This window comes from Aythya fuligula, chromosome 5, assembly GCF_009819795.1.
Source record: "Aythya fuligula isolate bAytFul2 chromosome 5, bAytFul2.pri, whole genome shotgun sequence".
Classification (NCBI taxonomy): Eukaryota; Metazoa; Chordata; class Aves; order Anseriformes; family Anatidae; genus Aythya; species Aythya fuligula.
This window is the reverse complement of record NC_045563.1, coordinates 16,929,518-16,952,295: the sequence shown is the minus strand read 5'-3', so window position 1 is coordinate 16,952,295 and position 22,778 is coordinate 16,929,518. Positions and strand designations below refer to the sequence as shown.

General features: G+C 40.3%; 1 protein-coding gene across 1 annotated transcript in view; it reads right to left on the bottom strand.

Moving 5' to 3' along the window:
• PPP4R3A (protein phosphatase 4 regulatory subunit 3A) overlaps window positions 1–21,953 on the bottom strand; it is a 41,749-nt gene extending 19,796 nt beyond the window's left edge. The window contains exons 1-4 of the mRNA XM_032188829.1: window positions 21,614–21,953; window positions 13,765–13,820; window positions 4,195–4,293; window positions 1,293–1,910 (exon numbers count right to left, since the gene is read on the bottom strand). Of these exons, the coding sequence (XP_032044720.1) occupies window positions 1,293–1,910; window positions 4,195–4,293; window positions 13,765–13,820; window positions 21,614–21,755 (915 nt within the window). The 5' untranslated portion in view covers window positions 21,756–21,953. The remainder of the gene's footprint in view (window positions 1–1,292; window positions 1,911–4,194; window positions 4,294–13,764; window positions 13,821–21,613) is intronic.
• Between the last annotated feature and the right edge of the window lie 825 nt (window positions 21,954–22,778).

Below are 22,778 nucleotides of genomic sequence, written 5' to 3'. Positions count from 1 at the left end.
CACATGTTGTGACTTTGCTCATCAAGGACACACATGGATAGGAAAGAGGCCTGGTAGCATTTAGGATGGCCAAGGTGTTCCACGTGGCCTCTGGTGGCTGCTCCAGCAGGTGATGGTCTTTCCACAAGACACATGCCTCAGCCGCCAGGCCCAGGTGGCTGCCTCGTGTACCTGGTGCTTATCAACTGCTCCACGCGGGGACACGACATGTTCGAGCCCAAGAGACTGGGTTCAGTAATTTCAGCGTCCTGATCAACCAAGTGTGGTGGATGAAAAGGCACGAGGCCTACTTTTGACACTCGTTTGCTACATGAGCTTCCAAAAGTCATTTTTACTCTTCTTTGTTGTATTTTCCATGAAATTAAACAGTGTGCACACTAAGACTCAACTGCAGATTCAAACAATTAACTTCATCAGCAGCATTTACCCTTTTGTCCCTAACTCCACATTAGACAACTCCTTCAAAGACTATTTGCTCCTTAAAAGCTAGGAGAATTTCAATAATGACAATTAACTTGTACAAACTAAAATACACGTGCTGCAACAATTTGCTGAATTTGTTGAAAATTTTAAGAAGCTCCCAGCACAAAGATCCTCTGCCTACTTCTGCACACTTCAGGAAGTTCATGGGTTGGTGCCGAATACTTAACACGTGGAAGTATGAAATCTAAAGCATCAGTTACATATAATCTCTTTATGCTTGCAGTACAACATACGTCATGGAAAACTAGTAATTTGATACAGTCTTGTTTATGGACTTAGAAGAAAAACTAAGGAAACATTCAAGCACCTATGGCAGTGTTATATTCTGAACCTGCACTTCCCAAACAACTTCCTTCCTTAATTTCAAAATTAGAATCAGCTATATCCTGGCGTGAGATTATATTTATGAAACTTAGGTGAAATAATTCGACCTTTTTTAAAAAAAAAATTATCCTTAACTGTAGTGCCTGAAAATTCCCCAAATACAAGAAAAAAAAATAACAAAAACCAACCTTCAAAATGCAAACAGTACTATTCATTTTAACCAACCCTACCGAGGATTCTGCTTATTGTTGCTCCACATAAATCATCAGTTACAGAGCATCTAGGCCAAAATCTGGAGTTTAAGAACATACATTTAACAGCTCAGCATTTGAATTCCATGTTTTTTCTTTACATAATACTTCAAAAAGACTTGCAGAATCACAGAAGTGAAGGATCCACTGAAGCACCTCAATCTTCCCAAGAAATATTAACTAGCTTTCTCTGTCCAAGCTCAAATAAAAAGACAGTGAAATTCTCAAACTTACCTGTAACATACCAACTATTTCCACTTTATTAAAAAAGATGAAAGAATGAAGTGTTGATAGCATATTTTCCTCAAAAACTGAGGGAGTGGGTAGGACCATATCTTGAATATACTGTACTCTGTATGTCTGATGTATTTTTTGCTTCAGCTCTGGATCAGATATAGGAATCACCTCTTTAAATTTTGCTGTTTTAGTCAGAAATTCCCTGTGTTTCCGTGACTGTGATAAAGATGGATCATATTCTAGGCATCCAATTACGTCCATTATACATTCCTCGGAAAACATGACTTCAAAAAGTGCAGTTCTGTTCAAAAGGAAGATTCCCTTGATAATTTCATACAAGTGGTGTAGTCCTTCAATGTTCTCCAAGTCTTCGCACACATGAAAAATTTCTAAGAGCTTCTTAATATAGCCCTCATTTTCCAGTGCTAGTGCGAGTTTTTCACGACGTAACGGCGAAGGCAGTGAAGATGCCACAAGTTCTGCAATTTCTTCTAGTCGACTTAACTCACAAGAAGGTAATTCAAGACCTGGTGATGACATATCATCAAAACGTTCTTCCTCAGATTCATCGACGAGGTCCTGAGTAATGTCGACAGAAGGATCTTTGCCCTGAACCTGTAAAACAGGATGTTTTCAAAAACCAGAGTTTAACGCTTATTACTATTACAATGCTTTTTAAAAATACCTTTTTAAATGTCATGTGCTTTTTATCTGTATGGTCAAAACAGAAGTACAAATGTACGTGTCACATCACGTATAGCTGGTTTGGAAGACAGGAGATAATGCAAAGATTTCCTCAAACAGAATGCCTTACAAAAATTATTTCTACATTAGTTATTCATTTCTCTATAAAGAAAGGGAAGAATAAAGATGGTTGTTAATGTTAATCTTGGGTTGTCTAACTGGTCTTGATGCTTCTCAAAGCTTCTGCAAGCTCGGAGTGAAGGGGCCAGTCTTGTCAAAAATTCTCTGCTTTCAGTACTGAGAGCCACAAGTCAAAATCTGTTATCATTTTGAAATACTCAACAGAGGGACAGAATCCAAAGCAAAACCTGCAAAGCTCTTAAGAACAGAAACCCCTACATCAACATTTACAAAAGGCTAGTGAAAATCTGGAGCTGTCAGAAAAAGGAGGCACAGGACCCGCAGAGGGATCTCTACAGCTACAACCAGGAAACTGCACAAAGTACAAATTAATGAAAAAAACTGAGACAGATGCTTGGGCACCAGAGTGTTTCAGCTTTAATTACATCTTAAACTGTAGTATCTGCTTGTATCTGATGTGTCAAATGCAGAAAGGCAGTGCTGCCTGGAAGAGTAGAAGGCACTTTTTAAACTCGAAAATCAGCAAAACAGTCTGGGAGAAATAATTCTCCATGGATAACAGCAAGTCTATATATAGATTAAAATCCAGAATGCTCTTAAGACCCACTTACTGTTCTCCTTCCACATCAGCAACCACTGCCAGTGTAAGTGCTATCAAAGTTTTCCTTTCAGAAAAAGCTGTAATGACTGAGGAAGCTTAAGATCTTTAAAGTACACTAGACAAAAATACAATAGCATGGCCTCAAAACAGGATGTAAAGAAACTGGATTCTTACAAAAATACTAGCTCTTTATTTAGAGACTGAGGAAGCTGGGTTTCTTATCTGGGTGTTTCCCAAGCACAGAATTTCCCCTTTCCCCCATTTTTTGTTTCTGCCCCCAACTTTTGGTCCTTTGACTACTAAGGTTCTTGGAAACGTTTCTATACTTAATTAAGTTAGTAGAGAAGTGTTGAAAAGACTCATGAGTAAAAAAAAAAAAAACACACAAAAACAACAGGATCTAAACACATGCAATTATGACGCCAGATTTCTTCTGCTTTATTTCTGAAATCAATGAGAACAAACTAGAGAAGTCAGAGTGGAGAGAATGGTGTGTTTGTTAACAGCACAGAGAGCGAGCACAGGGAACGAATTCTTGGAAAAAAATAGAGAAATCCCACCTAACGTAGCAAAAACAATTAAGAAAAGTTGCAAGGCTTGGAATTAAAAACAAAACAAAACAAAACAAAAACAAAACCAACACCTGAAAAATTAAACTATTATTCATGAATACATTGACTAAACTCTTCTGGGTATTGCTCAATAGTTAATAATTGACGATATGTTAACAATGCTGATTCAGTAACTATATAGTCATCCAGTCCTAGCAGTAAAACTATATATAAACCGTTTCATTTCTTTAAACTGTAAGAATTATAGCTCTGAGAGATAAAGAGCTGTCTCTCCTACTTCAACTATCAAATTATTCTTTCACACCCTGACAGTCAACAGCATGGTGTCATATTTACGTGGAAAAAAGCTCTCTAGAGAAACTCAACACATAAACAGAAGAATGAGATAAGAGAAAGAAAAGAATGAAAAATGGAGAAATATGAACATGATATAGTCAAATCCATAGCAAATACATTCTAAAATCAACTAAGAGCTCATACATTCTTTTTACTACAATAAAGCTTTGGAAGGAAGTTTTTCCCTTCTGGACAACCAGGAAAAAAAAAAAAAAAAAAAAAAAAAAGTTAATTATGAAATTAATTGTTAGGAAACTTTTTAAGCACTCATTTTGGAGAAAAACTTCCTTGGGGGCTAACAGAGCTATAAAGTTATTTTGATCAAAAAGACCTGGAAAAGCTCAAAAAAAAATCATAGTTTATGTTCATATCAAAGTCGGGGGTGAGGGGAAGGAGAAAGTTTTCAAATGAAACATGCAAAATTTGGGGATGGTGGAAAAGAGGGTAGTTTTGTTTCCCCTTTCTATCTGCTATGTAGAGATTCACCTCCTAGAATGGCCTAAAAACTTCGAACACAAACATTAAGATTATTTTGATGTCTCACACTTACATTTATCAAACTTACCTGACATATTTTTTCCCATATTTCATCACAGCCTGCTTTTTCTTGAAAGCTAAGTGCCAAATCATAATTTTCAGCCTCAGACCACACAATCAAGGTATCCTTTAAAGACAGGAAGAACAGTTTCAGGCAATGTATTTAAGATTTTACAAACCTAAACAGTGTTTAAAGAGTAAAATTTCAAAATAAGGACATGATTTTGATACGTTCTGAGATTTTTAAGATTAATAACACTTCTGCAAAAATCAGAATAAGCAAGTTCCAAAATGATAAGAAAGTTTTAGTTCTTAATTCATGTGCCCATAAAATTGTTAATCTTATAAGGCTAATCTATAAAATGTACTTTCACCTCAATGCATCCTCTGATAAAATACAAAAAGTAACAAAAGCAATAGGTATTTTTCCCTTTTCTTTTTAACGTGTTTCAATTAGACCACATAAAACTGAAAACTTTTGTAGGACTCACTCACAATCACTCTCGTGATTTTTTAATAGGCCCTAGCAAACGTTGTGCTGACGAATAGACCAGCTGCCTATAAAGAAGCCCCAAGATGCCTACAAACTTTAAGCAAGAACAGGTCCTTGAATACACACACAATTAACAGGGCACACTGATTACACTGAACCACGCACACCATTTCTACTCCTTCCAAACTACAGTTCTGAAAGGAAGTTTTGCTCTAGATTTGCAGAAGTTACTGGAAAGAATGCTTAGCTATATTTACTACCCCAAAACTTAGGCTCTCATCTACTTATTGGAATAGGCCAAGGTTTTTATGGAGCTCTCATACTGCATGCAAAACCACTATGTAGAAGTAGAAGCCAAGATGCAAACAGCAATGTCACACACTGGCAAGGTACATGATGTGCTGTTTTACAGACAGTTTACTAAATAATTGTTAGAATTACAAAAACAAAACAACAACACAAATGGGAATACAATCTGCACTATTTATACATTGCATCAAGTTTTATTTTAGAAGTCTCCTGTCCTCCTCTAAGAGCTAGCTGAAATACAGCCACGTTAAACATATATAGCCTCATTAAATCACATTATTTCAATTAATGCTAAAATATGCATTAATGCAAGAGACATGAGCATTTTTCTACCTATATTTCAATGAGAACCACAGCACAGACCCTCCTTTGTTAAGTACAGATTTTGCTTATAGTGATTATTCTTGGAACTAATTTTAAATACTTGCAAAAGCACTCTAGGTTGCTGGGCATTTATAAAGCCTGTTTATTGTTTAGGATTAGTTTATTTCAAATATCAAATGAACACTGAAGATAAACCGTACATTTAATTTCAATATGCACTTAACAGAAAACTCCTCAAGCTAAACTACACTCTAAATAGCACGATCACCTAGCTCCAGCAGGACTTCAGTCAAGCAATACGATCTAATCAATTTGCCATTACCAGCGCAGCTGTGCTGCTTCAGATGCACTAATGTGTTTACCTTGCAAATGGCAAATAGTTTACCTTTTCCTTTCCCAAAGGATTGAGGAAGAGGTGGTACACAGAGAAAGGGATTTAGAAAGACCACCTCCAAAATACAAAAGGAAGAAGAAAGGAACAATTACTAGTTTATTCTCTACAAGACTGGTCATGGTGCAAAAAAAAAAGACCATTAACGGGGTAAGAAAAAAACCGAAGTTGTGTCAGTTACTAAACACTGACATTTCTTTAGGTACATTAATTTCACCATCTTTTAAAAACAGCACGTACCTTACTGCCGTATGCCTCAGGATCAAAATCTAATACGTGCATCTGCCATTACTATTTACAGTACAGTACTTTTCAGCACCAATCTCTCATCAGCTTCCCACTGAGTAATGCTGTCTTTTATTTAAAACAAAGCCCACTAGATCTTAGGTATACCCTAGCAGAAGTTGCAACACTCCTATCTAATTACATTTTCATTTAAGTGAGAGATTACTTGTTAGATTTCTAAGCAAGCCACTTCCAAAAGATCAAAACATTTTTTCTTCTCTACAAAGAACGTGACCAAGAAGGTAATTACTAAAAGAACAAAAATAAGGACAGTGATATTTATATTAACTGCTGTAAGCTGACTAAACAGAGCCCCCGAGTTTCTGAATAAAATCCATCATTGGACCAACGCAGATCTGTCTGCTCTGGGAATAGCAGGGATAGAGGAAGGCAGGCACTGGGCATGTGAAAGGGAAGAAACATAGGTAAAGCTGCTTCTGAAAACTATAGCCACAGAGGGAGAAAAGCTATTTGGCCCCAGCATAGCAACAGGTTGTTCTTACGCAAGATCATCTATTATGATACACAGAAGTTCAAAAAGTATTTTTTCACCTTTACAAAATCTGATTTTTTTCATTTCTTCTTTGGATGTTGAAACTAAACAGTAATCTTCAAATTCACTTTATTAATATTAGAAAATTATCTTCCAGTTGCCAACATTAAAACTTTCAAAGTGTTAGTTATTTGTCTGATTAGCACATAAGGATTTCATATTACCAATTAATGTCAGTGTCTCAACAGGATTGTACCAATTGCTATTCTCTAGACCTTTAGTACGAGGCTATTTGTTTCTATAGCCTTTCTTGCCCCAAAGGGCTTTTAAAAAAAGAGCATGAGAAAGTGAGAAAAGCCCTGTGCTGTTGCATAATGTACTATTCAAAGTTTACATGTCACTTTCTTAATCCTACGAGGTATGGAATCATCAGAAAAAAAAGAGCAGTACAAAACTTAGGCATGTCTTTTAAGGGGAAGTGACTGAGGGAAATTCCAGATGTACGAATAAAGTCTACTTTCTGCTTGCTTTCTTTAAAGGGATCTTTCTGTGTGTTTGATCTGTGGTCTCATAACAGCGTAATCTACATCCACTAACTACGTCGGATCTCTCAGCTACGGAATAGGACTATCTCTTGCTTCCAAAACACCAGGTACTTCTTGGTACTCCAAAAAACAACTGATATTTTGTGAGATTGTCTCCTCCATTCCAAGAGGAAACAAGAGTGTGAAGAAATACTCTTATTAATATTAGCTATCAGTTAAAGATGTAAGGAGATGAGTTTTGAATATTGCTCCCCTATAAACATAAAATCCTCAGGCTTAGATCATTCATAAAGCAGTTCTGGCTTGAATGGGTCAGACATGTATCCATTTCTCTGCATTACACAGAAATGTTACCCTTGAGACCAGGAAGTGAATGGGACTGACTGAAATGAGTATCTAGAATTTTGTTTTTATCTAGCTTGTCATTAAACAAAATTTACAGATGAAGCTGCAGTATAAAATCCTAGCTACGCTGTGTGATCTGAATAATAAAGAAGGACCAATGTTTTACCATCGTAGGCTTTTGTACCTACTGCTCTAGGAGAACCCTAGCATTCTAACTTCTCACGTTTTTCACTAGAGTTCTTGGCAAGACCTTCTTTTAAACACAATGATAACTGGGAAACTACTTATGTAGAGTTCAGTGTGTTATTCTGAGTATGAAAACCATTTGCTGCTTTGCAAAAATATTTTGACAATAGTGCCAGCTGGATGTGTCATTGTTACCTTACCCATAGAAAAATTGCTGTTGTCCTAGAACAGCTTATAGAAATTTGTCTTCTCTTTCATGTTATTTTTTATTATGGTTGCTCAAAATTTATCTGGAACTCTAAACTTTAAGCTAAGATTCTGAGCGTGGCCTCTTTTTAGATAACTTGCATTCAACGTCCCCATAAAGAGGTACTTCTTTCTACCAAGGGAGGTCAATTTTTTGTACTCTTATCCTTATAAACATACAGCCCAAGTCAAAACTTTCAAACCACAGTTTGGCATTTCTCTGCTGCTTGTTTGATTTTTGGCTGGATCAAGTCCATACAGAGAAAGCCGTGGTTGGTCTGAAGAACAGGCTGCTGGTTTTCAAGGAACCGCTCCTGGGTGCTACCACTTCATCTGAGACTTCGCTTCCAAAAGTATTAAGGCAGAAAGCAGTGACACTTCACTTAGGTGGGCAGAGCTTAATATCTGCCAAATGATTTGTTTCTGAAATTAATTTCCAAAAGGCTTATTTTTCTTCATAGAAAGGTCCTTAGATGTCAAGTTCTCCCTGTAACACTCATCAGAAGTGATTCTTTTATTGCACCAATTTTAACTGTTAGCAGGCACACCGTACAGCATTCATTCACTTTCCAATGCAAGCCCTGGGATTTCATGAAGAAGAATTAATGAGTAACTAGTACCTCAGGATTTGCTTCTGCTCTAAGACTGATTTAAGATTTCTTTCCTAATGCGACAGAGGTCGAGACAACTCTTATTGTTTGGCACTGCTCTCTCACTGGAGTGGTGACATCCATGGAGAACACTAACCTTCTCTGCAGTTATTTATTGTCAACACTGAAAATACTTCTAAAACAAAAGTGAGTTCTTATTCTCATGCATCTATGACTCATCCCTGTGAGACCTGGGCTACTCTCAAGAAGCAGCAGCGATACCCCAAATTGGATAGTCTACCACAAATTCTTTTTTTTCCCTTGAGTGACTGAATCCCTTCCTCCCAGCCCTCAGGTGAGTTAGGCCTCTGGCACTTTCCTGTGTCCCAGTGAAAGTTCAGCTGAGTAGGGGAGTTTCCGCTGCTCTGGACAGCCGGAGTGCCAGCCTCCTGCTCTGATAAGCACTGACACTGTTTGTATTTACAGCCTGTTCCCCGGGCATCTCAAACCATCTTTTAAAGTCCTGTTAGCAAACCACTTAAAATCAGAAGTACAGGCCCCAGCTTCTGCTTCGGAAATAAAGTACTGGCAGTACCCAGCTGTGCCAAGTTCAACACAAATCATTATTGGGGTAGGGTGCAGCAAAATCTTCAGGTTAAAAACCCCATCCTAGTAATGTAATGTCAAGCTAGTTCTGAAACTGGCTTTGTGCATTTGTTCACACAGAACCTGGATATCTCCATGTGACAATTCTTTATTCCCCAAACCCGAATATGAAATCAAGGACATGTTCAGTCTTCTGGCAGAAAGTTTCCTGGTAGCTTCTAGGACACCCTACCAGCCACACTTGACTTTCTCAGTTAGCCATCTGATTGCTGCATCTCTATGCATCACGTGGAATAAAATCAGTTCATTAGTTCCATAACAGAACCTTGTCTCCCTGGCCTAGTGACCCTATGCAGAAACAGCAGAATATATTTCACAGGAAAACATGTGTCTGGGTAAAGGAATCTTTGATCATCTACTTAAATTAACCAACCCATTCCAAAATGGACAGTAGTCACACCCCTCTCTTTCCTTCCCACCCCACAAAAACACACACCTCACTACCTGCGCAGCAGTAGGCATACTTTTATTGAAACAGTTTCACTGCTGGTTCACTTGTTCCTGGCAGCAAGCATAGGAAGTTCATCTTCTCTGAGCACTCTGCCAATGTCTTTCGCATCTTTCCAAAATTTAGCATTGTTATCAACAGGTTTGATCGCCTTCATTGAAGGACAGACACTTTCAAGTTACTTAGCTAGAGCCCAGTACTCTGGATGAATTTAAGTTTTCTATTCTTGTGAAGAACTGAGAGGGACTGCTAAAGCAAAGGACACAAGACACTGAAGTTTGTAGCGCAGAGGCAAGACTCCGTAAATGTAAGCAACTCAAGTCTTTTTGTGCCTGGAACAAAGAAGGGATGTAACACATACTTCATCGCTAAGAGGGATGAGTTGAGAATTTAAGTCTTTATTGATATACTGCTGAAGCACTGCCAATACATCCTGAAAAGCATATTCCCAAGTTCACACCCACATCAGCTTTCTCCCTAGATAAACTTGAGCATTTATTTCTCCTCTAAGGTTGCATAGGAAGATGTGTAATGTCCTAAAATACAACTGCAGCTGTTCTTTTTTTTTTTGAGTAAGGATCACTCCTGTAAGAACAGCATATCCTTGAGTAGCATCTCTGAATTTGGCCATTTTAATGCCTTAAAAAGGAAAAAAAACACATAGAAAAAAAAAGTCAGAGCACGGATTGAAGGTTGTAAATAGACTTCACCAGGACATTATAATTACATTACCTTCTGTTTACTAATGTGTGTGTATATGTAAAACAACAGAAGAAGAAAACTAAATATTCTGCATGTGGTCCAGGCACCACATAGTGTAATTAAATTCCACTTACTGAAAAGAATGTGCTTTTAAGATGTATGCTACTTACCCATAATTAAATCCAGTATATTCCATACCTATGTTATAGAACCATTATTACAACTTTTAAAAATAAGAACACCAATAAAACTTAAGTTATAGCCCTAAGCAAGAACACAAGTCAGGAGGCCAAGTGGCTGTACTGATGAACACTTTGCCTATTTTTCCCCCCCACAGAAAGTGTTCTGCCTATACATATTACCTTAACATAAGGAACAGTTGTCTTTTTTCTCAGCCACAGGATACTAGTTTCTCAAGTTTTCTTACTAGCTTTATTTTCCTCATTCAGACTCTTTTCTTCTAATATAAGTATGGATGAGCATGCCAGGGAGTGCACAGTTCAGAGCATGCAGCAGCTTCCGTGGGTATCAATTCTGTGTTACAGCAGATATAGACCTATCTTTCTGAATAGAAAGTGACTCATCACGGTGACAGAAAGATTATATTAATTTATCTGACTAGTGAAAAGGTGGTTAAAGGACTGCCCATATCGTTAACACTTTGAGGGATTACATTAAGCCTGTTGATGTAAGCCTGGGAACACTGGGGACTAGGGTGGCTGTGTTGATCCATGAAAAATGAGTCCTGGATCAGGTCTCAATATCTACCAAGTGTTCTTCTACTCCAAAGGAAAGGGGGGACAGTCATATCTAACACCAATTAGATCAACATTTATACGGAGACCTGAATAATCCAAAACATACAGCAAAAGCATTGCTTTCAACCCTTAAAAAACAATACATCTGAAGCAGACAATTTGACAAAGTTTGCCTTGAAGTTCAGATTCACACAGTGGTTTTTCTTCAATTTTAATCTCTGTGGATATTTTACATGACAAGAGACTAGAGGGAGCAATGCAAGCTTGTACGCAGGTCTTTGTACTATTATTTTCACAAATAAGGATCTGAGCTAGGACAGTCACCACTAACACATACATGCGTACACCCTGAGAGTGCATAGCTTGTAACATCTTTAATTAATGAGACACTCTGTTTCACACTGGCAATAGCATTGCCAAAGAGATAGAAGGTGCTTTCACCAGCAGCAGAACTTCCCTGTTCATCAGAAAGGTATTTATATGCTTGCTGAAAAACCCAGAACAATTGCCATAGATAAGCTGTTGGGGGAAGTTGCTATTACACATTTCTCATTCCTTCCAACCACAGATCAGATTAGTTAGTTCAATAAAAATCGTTTCTTCTTACAAACTTCACGTCAGCCTAGATGAAAGTTAGAACTCATTCACTTTTTCCTTCAAATACTGAAGTGCCACATGCAAGCAATATACTAAGTATGGCACACTAAGAACAGCTTCAGCAGTGCTATGCTCCCCTTTAAAAGCAAATGGAGGTTCCACCTTGCAATAAAACTTTGATGTAGAAGTCTGGTAAGAATAGCACACTGAAAAGTTAGTTGGAAGTTTTAAGTATTAAATTTGTACAGTATTTTCTTGAAATTTCCAGAGAGCAACTGAGAAGCACAAACTGAATTCTTCTGTAGCACAGTTCCACAGACGGATCTTGAGTGAGCTGGCTTGAAACTTTTGCTGATGTAGAGAGCCACCTGGTTTTGAAGAGGGGTCTGCAGTACCAAAGCTAATTTTCTTTTGTTTTAGTGAGCTTAGGCAGTTCAGAGCTCTGATAAGCACAGCTGGAAAGAAGCAGCTCTTCCCTTCAACAGTGAAGCTCCAACCATCACTCATATGGAACCCAGTTTAAATTCTGAACTCTGCTCTTACTGAGGGAAAGGGTAAGGAGGTCTCATTTGAATATCCTGCTTCCTGTGAAGCAGGATTATTACATGCACCAAGAAAAATCTGGTATTTCTAAGGCTTGGAGTAGAACCCTACTTTCAGTCTAGAGTAGAGACTGCATTGCTTAGAGAACATGAACAATTCACCTGCAAATATAAAGCTGTCTATGTAGCACTTGAAAGCTTTAAGAATAGCAGTTTTCCTTTTCCAGCAGGGAAAACCTACAGTGCTGGTCTAATAGGACAGATTCACGTCTAATACTTTTATTTCTTTAACCACGTTTTCACAATCAGCAGTATCAGATTTGTGCAGTGCTGGTTACACACTTGACCCCGAGCAGCAACAAGCCCAAGTACATATTGGTGCTGTACCCACTGGCACGTGGGCTGGTTTGCACTGACTGGACAATTTTCTGCCTACTTTAAGGACACTTCATGCTTGATCTGGCAGAAAGGCTGTTGACACAGAGCTAGCCCCTCAATGCTCTTTAAACAGATTTGAACCAGCAAAGCAAGTTTACACTAGATCAGCACTTTATGCCACAGAGCTGTGAAATACTCATTATTTTAGGAGTCCTACAGCTGGAGTTACTGTATCATGGAAACACAACCTCAAGCTAGCGAGGATTACAACTAAGAGCTAGTTTGCTTAGTATTTTTGCTGGTCTTGTCCTTTCTTACTCCCTGCAATTGATTCTCCACACCACGCTGCCCTTATCAGCTGTTCAGTACTGACTGTTTATACAGTGCATGCTGAATTATATCAAGGGGGCAGATACAGACTAAACTCAAATATTTCCAAGAAAGGATATTTTTAAACTAGCCCAGTTCTTTGCATTCCATTCAACATGAAGTCCTGCAACCAGTTGCAGCCACAGAACCACTGCAACTGCCCGTGAATAAAACTGAATTGTATCTATGATTGTAGTAAAACATTCTTCACAGCTCTAATACTTTACTACATCAAGTGCACCTGACAGGATTTTAGCAAGTCTGAGATGACTGGACAAGAAACAACATCCAATCTGATTCAGCTTTTTTTTTTTTCCTTAGCCTCTAGGAGTACTTCTCAGCATTCATCAAAAACAGTAAGCAAAATGCAAGAACCACAATCTGCTTCTCCTCACCCTTCTTAATACCATTCTTTGGAGGCCTCACAATGTTCAGCTTAAGTAACTGAAGCGAGGTACAGACTAGAGCTGAGAAGTGGCTTTTTTGTATATGGAATGCTTTGAAGCAGTAGTAACCCATATACCTCACCCAAATAACAGCCAAAAAAAGGTTTACATAAAAATAGTTTTAAAGTCTTCTCTTAAAAGAGAAGACATTAAAAGCCGTAGTATCTGAAATACAAAGAAGAAAAAAGCCAGATGGTATCAAGCTTCAGATACTATAATCCTCAGGAACCTCAGCTAACTGGTGACTTTCCCAACTCTGTTTTGCCTGTCTCACCTGCAGCATTTGTGTATGTGCGAGTGCACAAGCAGGATACAAGAAATGCAAAGAAATTACATGTCTTATAAAATAAAAAAAATGCTGAGAACTACGTTGCCTTCTATTTCTGGTACAAGAACATACAATTTAAATTGCACTAGATGAGAAAAGGACCATTTCTGAAGTTAAAAAAGCTGCCTTTAAAAGTGAGGTAAAACAGCACATTTACCTGTTGCTTCTGGTACGCAGTATTCGGGTTAATTTTGGACTCCAGAAGAAGAGAGCCTAGAAGAAAAAAGTTTCATTTATTTATGTGCATACTGAAATGTCTACCTTGAGTTCTCTGATCATTCTTTCCTCAAGTAGGTGCTTATACCTTCCATCCCAACAACATGCAGATTTAACTCATGTTCTACAGCTTTGTTTCATTTTTCCCTCAAAGATACCGTTCACATAACACAGAACATTCAAGAGCATTTTGGGGACCGGGATTTTAACCTTATTCTGAGATGACTTTTCAACTGTTTCTTTTGTGTGTTTTGGGTTTTTTTTTTTTTTGAGAGAGAATTTTTCTCTCTCAAAAAAAAATCATTATCACTGCCATAATTGTGTTCTGTGGAGCACCTACAACTTGTTTCACACGAATTTTGCTAACCATGTGGTATGTGTTCTTAAAGTTTTGTTAAAACACCAGTTTTAGGTAAGTTTGCCAGAATGCACATCTAAAAACTAATACTGCAGCAACCGTGACTGCTTGTACCAAAGAACTTTACACAGGGTAAACTTGGGAACAAAGGTTTTGCAGCAGCTTATACTGATGTCAGACATAAGTATGGCAATAGAAGTGCTGGACTGTGTTGTCTTGCCCCTCCTTCTGCATAAGCATTAGTGTTAACACACATCACATTTAGACAGCTCGAAGGGCTGATCTAGCTGAAAACAATCATTAAAACTGCTTTTATTTGTGGGCAGACCACATCCCTCCTCCACCTTACTGCTCAGCTGCACAAGTGCCAGCTCATGAGGGGCTCTGACAACCAGGACTTCAATTCAGGCATCTGCAGAGCTTCACTCAACATACATGAAAATGTATGGACAGATTTAACTTTGCACTGTCTGTAATTAAAGCATAATGCTGCAAGTACCCCTTTAACAGGGGCTTTTCTATTTGTTTACTCATTTAAATTTATTCTGTAAGAGAAGTCCAAACTTTCAACTTCTTAGTTTCATGACTACAGTTCTAAGGCAGTTTGATGTTACTAGAACATTTGCCAAATTTCAAGGCAGTCTTCAGTAGTCTCACAAAATCTAAATAGAATAAAATGCTTCAACCACCTCAAATACAGAAGCCTGAGAGCTTCAAGGCATGACAAACAAATTACTTGGATTTGACAAACATACTTGGAACAGAAAATGGTGTTTCCAAATGTCACAGTAGAATCAGCCTGCTTACAAGAACAGACTATGACTAACCAGTTTTCACTATCTGAAGAATGTTTCAATTCATAAAATCCACATCAAGAATACTCTGAACTGATGCTTGCTTACCAAGTGTCACTATACTCAATCAAGTTATATTTACAAGAAAACCACACTTTTCTTCAAGAAAGACTGCTAACAGAAGATGTTAGGCTGGGGGAGGTGAAGGGAGAGACCAAAGAGACAGAACTTCACTCTCTAGAAGAGTAATGTACCATTACAGAATAACAAGTATCTGCACAGTTCCACCTGTAGAATAAGAAAGGTTATCGTTTCATTCATTTGTAAGTCTCCACAAGGATTTTGATATTCATTAGCTTACTATGTAGAGCTGTAATGCTCACATTTATTTATTAACTTACCTGCGATGGCTGCTTCTTCCTAATTTCTAAGTCTGTTTTCTACAAGTGGGAGCTGTCAGTAATGAAGTTGGGTCTAGAAGCTCTCAGCCTGCCTCACACTGCTCTTACAGGAAGAGCTGCTTACAAACTCAGATACAGCCCAACAACAAAACCGAGTGAAATGGCCCTCATAGGAAAACAAGCAAACAAAAAAAACACACACAAAAAGACACAGATCCACCACCTCTCTTTTTCAGAGCTTTTCCTTTTTTAAACCTAGACAACTTAAGCAAGTAAACTGCTTTGGTGATAGAGCAGAAATGTGACAGCATAATTACTGAAAAATCACAAGCTATAGAGGAAGACAGAAGAAAAACTTCAAAGGTGACCTTTAGCAATGAATACAATACACTGTGGTACTTAGGCCACAGTTTCAGGTTTTGAATTTCAGGCTTGCTGAGTGAGTATCAGAAACAGCCCCCCTTTTCTGTTACAATGATCACGTACAAGCAGTGTTTCACTTCAGTCTTACTTTCAGTTTCAAAATCACAGCTTCAACTGTATGAAGTTTTAGAATACTATCTGGTGCTATTGAGTTGTGTGGCTATCTTCTGGAAAGCCTGTACTGGCTAGAGATAACTAATAGCAGCAAATATGAATGGGAACCCTTTATGAATTAAAAGCAATTGGTATTTTTCACATTGTATTTTGACTTCTAAACAGAAATATACAGATGCAGAAATCCTGAAATCAGCAGGAAGTCATACATCAATTGAATTTCACGTTTGACAAAATGCTATTAAAAAAAAATCTTGAAGACAACTCAAAACAGACAGCTGATCTTCCAGGCTAGAAGCAGACACAAGAGAATGAACTTCTCACTAGACTTACCACAAAAGAGCATTTCTTCCCTACTAAACCTGACACTTGTAGGAAAGACAACTCCAGCCTTATAAGGCTTGACTTGCTTCTCATTGCCACACCATTCAACTCATTCCTCACCACTCAGGACAATAATGAGAAAAATAGGAATTCAGAAGCAGAAGTGTACTGAAGTACAAACTGTGCTCTCCAACCCGTAACAGCCCCAAATGCATCGTTCTGGGCAATCTGATGCTCCCTTTGTACCACTTAGCCCCCCAGAAACGTTTCAACTAAGAATAAAATAAAAAACCTAACCAGCAGTGACTACTCTAGTAGTTCGTTGAGTTGTTTATTTTCATACAGCAGGTTTTACAGGATCGTGTCCTTCCCCATAGGAAGCTGTCCTAGGTTTCTGTTACTTGCTTTGGGGAACCAGGCAACAGTAACAGATGCCTGTAACACAAACGGGTTCTTCAGAAAAAGGTTACAGAAATTTAATATACCGCAAATAAAGTTCCTCTCCTCTCCAAGTCAATATCTGTATTGATTTCTAAATACCAATCAAGATGCTTACTCTTTCACTTGTCACAAACAATTACTTTCTATATAGGTATTTTTCTCTTGCTACTACCCTAGAATATATTAAGACTACTCAGTCTGCTTCATAAAAATACACCAAGAAAACTTCATTTCCATTTCCCAATGACTATTCTAAGAGATTACCTGAAAATTTGCTTAAATATAAGTAATATTAAAAAAAACGCAGATCTACTTATTTTCTAGATTACAGCCTTGAACAAATTTGTAAAGATAACTGCAAATATTAGGGCTAGCAAGTAACAAGTGAAACTACCCATAAAGAAGAAAACATTGATTTGCAGCATTCTGTTATTTGCCACAATAATGCACTATAGCAGAGCTGTTTTTTTTTTTTTTTTTTTTTTTTTGTTATTGTTAGTGTAACACCCTCATTCTGTGATGTGAAAGGAATATATATGTGCATAGGGTAAGGTTTGCTCAAAAGCCATTACATACAGATATACAATGTTATTTTAGAAGATGTTCAGAGAACATCAGATGTCCCAGTCCAGTAGTCTTAAACAATAAATCTGCAGGATTGTTTACATATATGCATATGGAGGTGACCTCATGGTAAAAATAAAATAAATAAAAAATACTGCTCTTCTCCCACAAAACTTATGTGGCTCCAGCTTCAAAAGGAGAAGAAGTACTGTCACTCATCTCCCCCCAAAATAAAACTTCCTTATGTTTAATTTAAATTTTCAGTTTATGATTTTTTTTTTAAGCAGCAGAGGTTTAAGTTCTGTAAGCAGTTCTATTGCTGCTGAATCACAACACAGCAGTCCACAGAAACCTTGGAAACAGGTCAAACAGAGGTCCGAGAACAGGCTCTGCACTCTCAACAGACAACTCCTCAGCCTAGCAGATTTCTGAAGGGTGAAACCCAAACACTGGAGGTGGGGGAAAGAAGGAAGAGAAACAAAGTTTCTGATATTTATTGTTTCATCTAAAATGGAAGTAAGATCTCATTCGTAAACAAAAGGTGACTGGAGTGCATTAAGCTAAAGTACATGCTTCCCTAAAAGCTCAAAGAATCTCAAAAGAGACCTTTTACAATTCAATTTCATAACTTCAAATCATCCTTCTAGGAATAAATAGCTCTATACATATTCTCTACTAGATGTCAGTTGCAGGTGTCGGTAGGAAGGCACCAAAACTCATTTTTTTTAATAAGAACTACCTTCACTTTTTAAAAAGTTAATAACAAGGAAAAACAAAACAAAAGAAAAACACCCATGAAAGATGTAAGATGTTCCTGGCCAAGTATTACTAACTTCTGTGTTGCTTTCCTTAGCAATAATAAACAAAATTTAAGCCTTCGAGTCTGTGAAAAAGGAAAGTGACTAGATAGTACCTAAAAGATAGCTGGGCAACATGGCCTCCAATAGGGGAGGTCATTCTGCCTCGTCAAAGAGCTTGGTGACAGGACTGGTAAGCATTTCTTAAAAGTTTAAGCCTTTGAAGCATCCTAAGTTAGCTGAACAGAGACATTAATTTTAAGGGCCACTTCAGTCATCTGGGCTCAGAACAAAAACAAAAAAGTGATCTGAAACCAGGCAGTGAGTATCTAGAAGCACACAGACATTTTAAGAACTAGATAGGCAACAGCAGTCTGAAATACCATATGAGAAACTGGTCGGAAACCCAGGGCTTCTGATTACACAGAAATTCACATGGAAGTTGACCATTTGTAAATAAAAGATTGAATTACTATTGCAGTACTGCACTCCAACAAGTGGAACACACTGCAGCTAGGCATCACATTCGTAGAAACTTTTCAAGGTCTAAACAAAAATATCAAGTGGGGTAAAAAAGGCAAGTCCCTCTTTTTCAAAGCATAATGCATCTGATCTGAAAAGAGCTGAAACTACTTCTCTATGATAAAAGATCACTCCAAATTGTCTGCGATAACTCCCAGTGTTTAGTGCCTGGGAGCTCTAAAGACATCTCAGCAATAGAGTCACTCATCTGCTCAAAATTCCTCTAAGCCTGTGTTAAAAACAACAACAGCAAACACCCCGGTAGATAAGAACTGAGTAAGAGTGCAGTCTGTTTATTGCTCCAGTTCAGTGTGATAGCTTACCTTGGACTTGCCATAATGATTCCAGCTCCCTTATCTAAACACTCTGACCCTGCCATAAAATCTCAACGGTTTGTAAAGCAGCCACGGAGCCGCAGCAACTCCCAGATGCACCACGGAAAGGCCACGCTCTGTGCTGGCCTGCACAGGAAGGCCAAGGCACTCAGCGCCGCTGCTCTGGGAGGAACTGACCCGGCCCCCGAACAGGCGAGGGCATTTCCAAGGCAGGGAGGGAACCGCTACTAACAGCCCCCACTCAGGAAACGCAGCTCTCAACTTCAGTCGGATCCCGAGGTTTTCAGCCAGCTTCCTGGAGTAAGTCAGTGAGAAGGAGCCAACGTGCACAGGATGAATCTCGGTTCAAACACTAGGAAAAGCTGGTTTATAAAAGGAGGAAGGAAGAAGTTTCATTGTGGAAAGAGGAGGAGCTGACAGAGACAATACAAGAACGAAATGGAACCATGGAGGCAACTGGTATATAGGTCAGGTTGCTAGCACTTGCATGTCCTTGCTAACTCAAAACCAAAAGTCACAATCAACTTCATTAAGTTAAAAAAAAAAAAAAAAAAAAAAAAAAAAAAAAAAAGCACATGTGAGGGAGCACAGAAATTGCACGGTACCTAAAGCCACGTGTTTTAGGTTCTGGCAACACCTTCTCCCAAACAGTTTGCTCACTTAAAAAATGACTGCCTTTAACTTTCAAAATTGATCTAGAAATAACTTATACAGTAAACAAACATAATTCAAGTTTTATGAGGCGTTTAAACAACAAGCAAGTTAGGGAGAAACCTAGCCTATTAATAGTGTATGCATTTACCCAGGCAGGACTGATACTACCTACTAAATTAAGAACTTAAACTCTGTACATTATTTACTACTCTTGAAGAGTATGTATGATATTTGAGAGAAGTCTGAAGTGTTTGTCCTGTTAAATGTATTTCTGTGCACTAGGTGCAATTAGTAAGTGCACGCACACTGCTCTGGTTGGAGTAGCTTAGCTATGCTACACAAGGTAATGACTTCATGTTTGGTTTGGGATCATTTATGCCAACTTGTAGTTTCCATCCTACAGATGTTCATTTACAACAAATAAGCTGGCAACAGCCGCCCTATCCAGGTTCAAATCAGTCTTAGGCACACATATCCCACTGAAAGCAAATAAAGAGATTTTGGTTTGAATGGACCATTTCTTCACAAGCAGGCTGTGAACTGCAGTTCTTTTGCTTTCTTTTCCAAGAACCAAAAAATAAAAAAAAAAAAAATCAGGAAAATGATTAGTGTGTAACACGTGACAGTTTTTAAACATTTGCTAACAGCGGCTCCTCAGCATAGCAGCTGTTTGGACAGCACTGTATCTACAACCAAATACACAGTAACACAAGATTAGCCTAGAAGTTGTGGCGATTTTCTTTTTACCTTGATCATTCACGTTCAAATTAAACTAAATTCATTTCCATTTTGAATGCTTTCTGTTACACTGGAAAGCTGGCCAAACTAAGAAGGCAGCTTCTTCAGTATAAAAGAAATAAATAAAATCAAGTATCAATTTAAGTTTTTAAAGTATAATTAAGAAACTAAAAAACCCTGAGACTCATGCTTAATCAGAAGCTCAAATATCAAAATCCTGCTTAGATTCAAGCTTGGTTCCTCTGTGTCAGCTTATGATCTGTTTGCTGTAGAGATTATGGTAGTTTGTCAGAACTTTCTCAAACAGTGAGAATTAATGATTCTCAAGTTGCTTTTCATCCTAGTTTCTACAATGAAAAAGACAAACAAAGAAAAATAAGATGTCTGTTGCAAGTCACAAGCCATAACTTCATAGACAATTCACTAGATACAGTACCTACACATGTAATGAAGTACCAGGGCATACCCTGACAACATTACTAGCAAAATAGTATGTTAGATATTGCAAGATCTACAATTAAAAATCTATTCTGATCACAGAAGTCATGAACTCACTCAACCAATAAACCAGACTAGTCCAAACATGTAACTACAGGACAAGATACTACCACTTAACCTGCAGTAAGTTTGGTCAGAAAATGTGAGGATAGTTAATACTGCATCATTTTAATTTTACTTACAGGGAGACCTAGAACTGCTGAAGAACTGAGAAATAGTATTTCATTTCAAAAAAAAACAAAAAAAAAACAACAACACACATTTCTGAAAATGCCATTCAGTCCATTGTCTTTTCTACTACAACTGCACTTTGATAACTGTTGATAGCTGTTAGCATGGCCTGCATAATTCTGGGGGGAAAGGATAGACAGAGAGCAAAAGAGAGGGGAAAAAATGGATATTGACCACCCACTGACCTTTTAAAAATTTACTCTAAAAACTATGATCTAAGTTTTGAGCACCTCTTCTCGTGAGGGGCACATTTCCAGAAACCTCTAAGGACAGATACATCACAACAACCAGTTCTGAGACAGGCGTACACTGGGCACCTAGAGATGGATCGCTGGGCGTGCAATCCCTTACGAGACCTGGTTGTGTTTGGATGAAACACTGCATGTTCACTATGAACTAAGTGCCTACTACGCCTGCACTCGATGGCAACCTTCCATTTCTTCCACTCGGCCTAACAAGAATGAACTGTGCCCGGTGCCCACTCACCTTTAGGAACCGCATTCGAATTGCACAGCAAAACACGAAGGCGAGAAACGCACAAAGCGAACCCCACTCCCCTTTCTGAGGGCAGAGCGTACCTCCAGACCCACACTCACCATCGCTCTCCGCCCTGACGAGCAGGGACATGCCCTTCAGCCTCTCCACGTAGCAGGAGGACACATGCCCCGTGCCTCGGTCGTCCCACTGGCGGTCCTCGTTCAGCGTGTACACCTTCACCCTGCGCCGGGTGTCAGTCATCCTGCCGCCCGCTCCGCTGCCACCCCTGGGGCTCGCACGGGCTGGAGGCGCAGGGGACCGAGGGGATGGGGCAGGAAGGCGGCGGCGGGAGCCCCTCAGGGGCACGCCAGGCGAGCTCTTCTCGCTCCCCTTCAGCGCTCCCACGGGATCCTCATCCTCGGCGGGGCCGGCGGGCGCTGTGCTGGCGGGGGGCGAGGCGCCGCGAGGAGCTGCCCGGGCACGGCCGCACAAAAGGCGGGCAGCAGGCGGCGGCCGAGGCGGGGAGGGGGGGGGGGGGGAGCCCGGAGGAGGCCCCGGAGGCCCGGGGGTTGCGGGGCGGCCGGGCGCGGAGCTCGGCGCTATTGTGCGGGGGCCGCCCGGGCCCGCAGCCCCTCGCTGGCCGCCCGCCGGCCGCTCACGCCGCGGGTCCGGCCGTCAGCGCGGGGCGCCGCGGAGCCGCCCTCCCGCTCCTGCTCCTGCTCCTGCCCCTGCCCGGCGCCGCTCTGCCCGCGGCCTGCGGGCGCTGCCGGGGTGAAGCGGGCGGGCGCGCTCACAGCCCCGGCTCCCCCATGGGCTCCCGGCGCGGGCGGCGGCTTCACTCCCGGCCCGACTCCGCCGCCATGTTCTCCTTCCTCCTCCTCCTCCTCTTCCTCCTCCTCCTCCCGGTGCAGCTGCGGCGGCGGCGGCTCGGTCCCGGCTGCTCCGCGCTCCCCGCGGCGTGGCTGCTCCCGGCGGCCCGGCCGGCAGCGAGGCGCTCGGCGCGGCCCCGCCGAGGGGGCGAGCGGCGGTGGCGGCGCGGCGCGGCCCGTCCAGCCCGGCCCGGCTCCCAGCGCCTCCGTCCCCGCCTCAGTCACGGCGCGGCCGCCATCTTGCTTTCACCTCTCACGGCAGGCGCGGGGTCTCCCAGCCAGCGGCGGCACGGGCCGCCCGCCGCCTCTTAAAGGGGCCGCGGCACACGCGGCTCCGCGCCCGGCCGGGGGGGGCCCACGCGTGTCCCCGCAGCCCCACGCGTGTCCCGCAGCCCCACGGGATCGCGCCCCGACA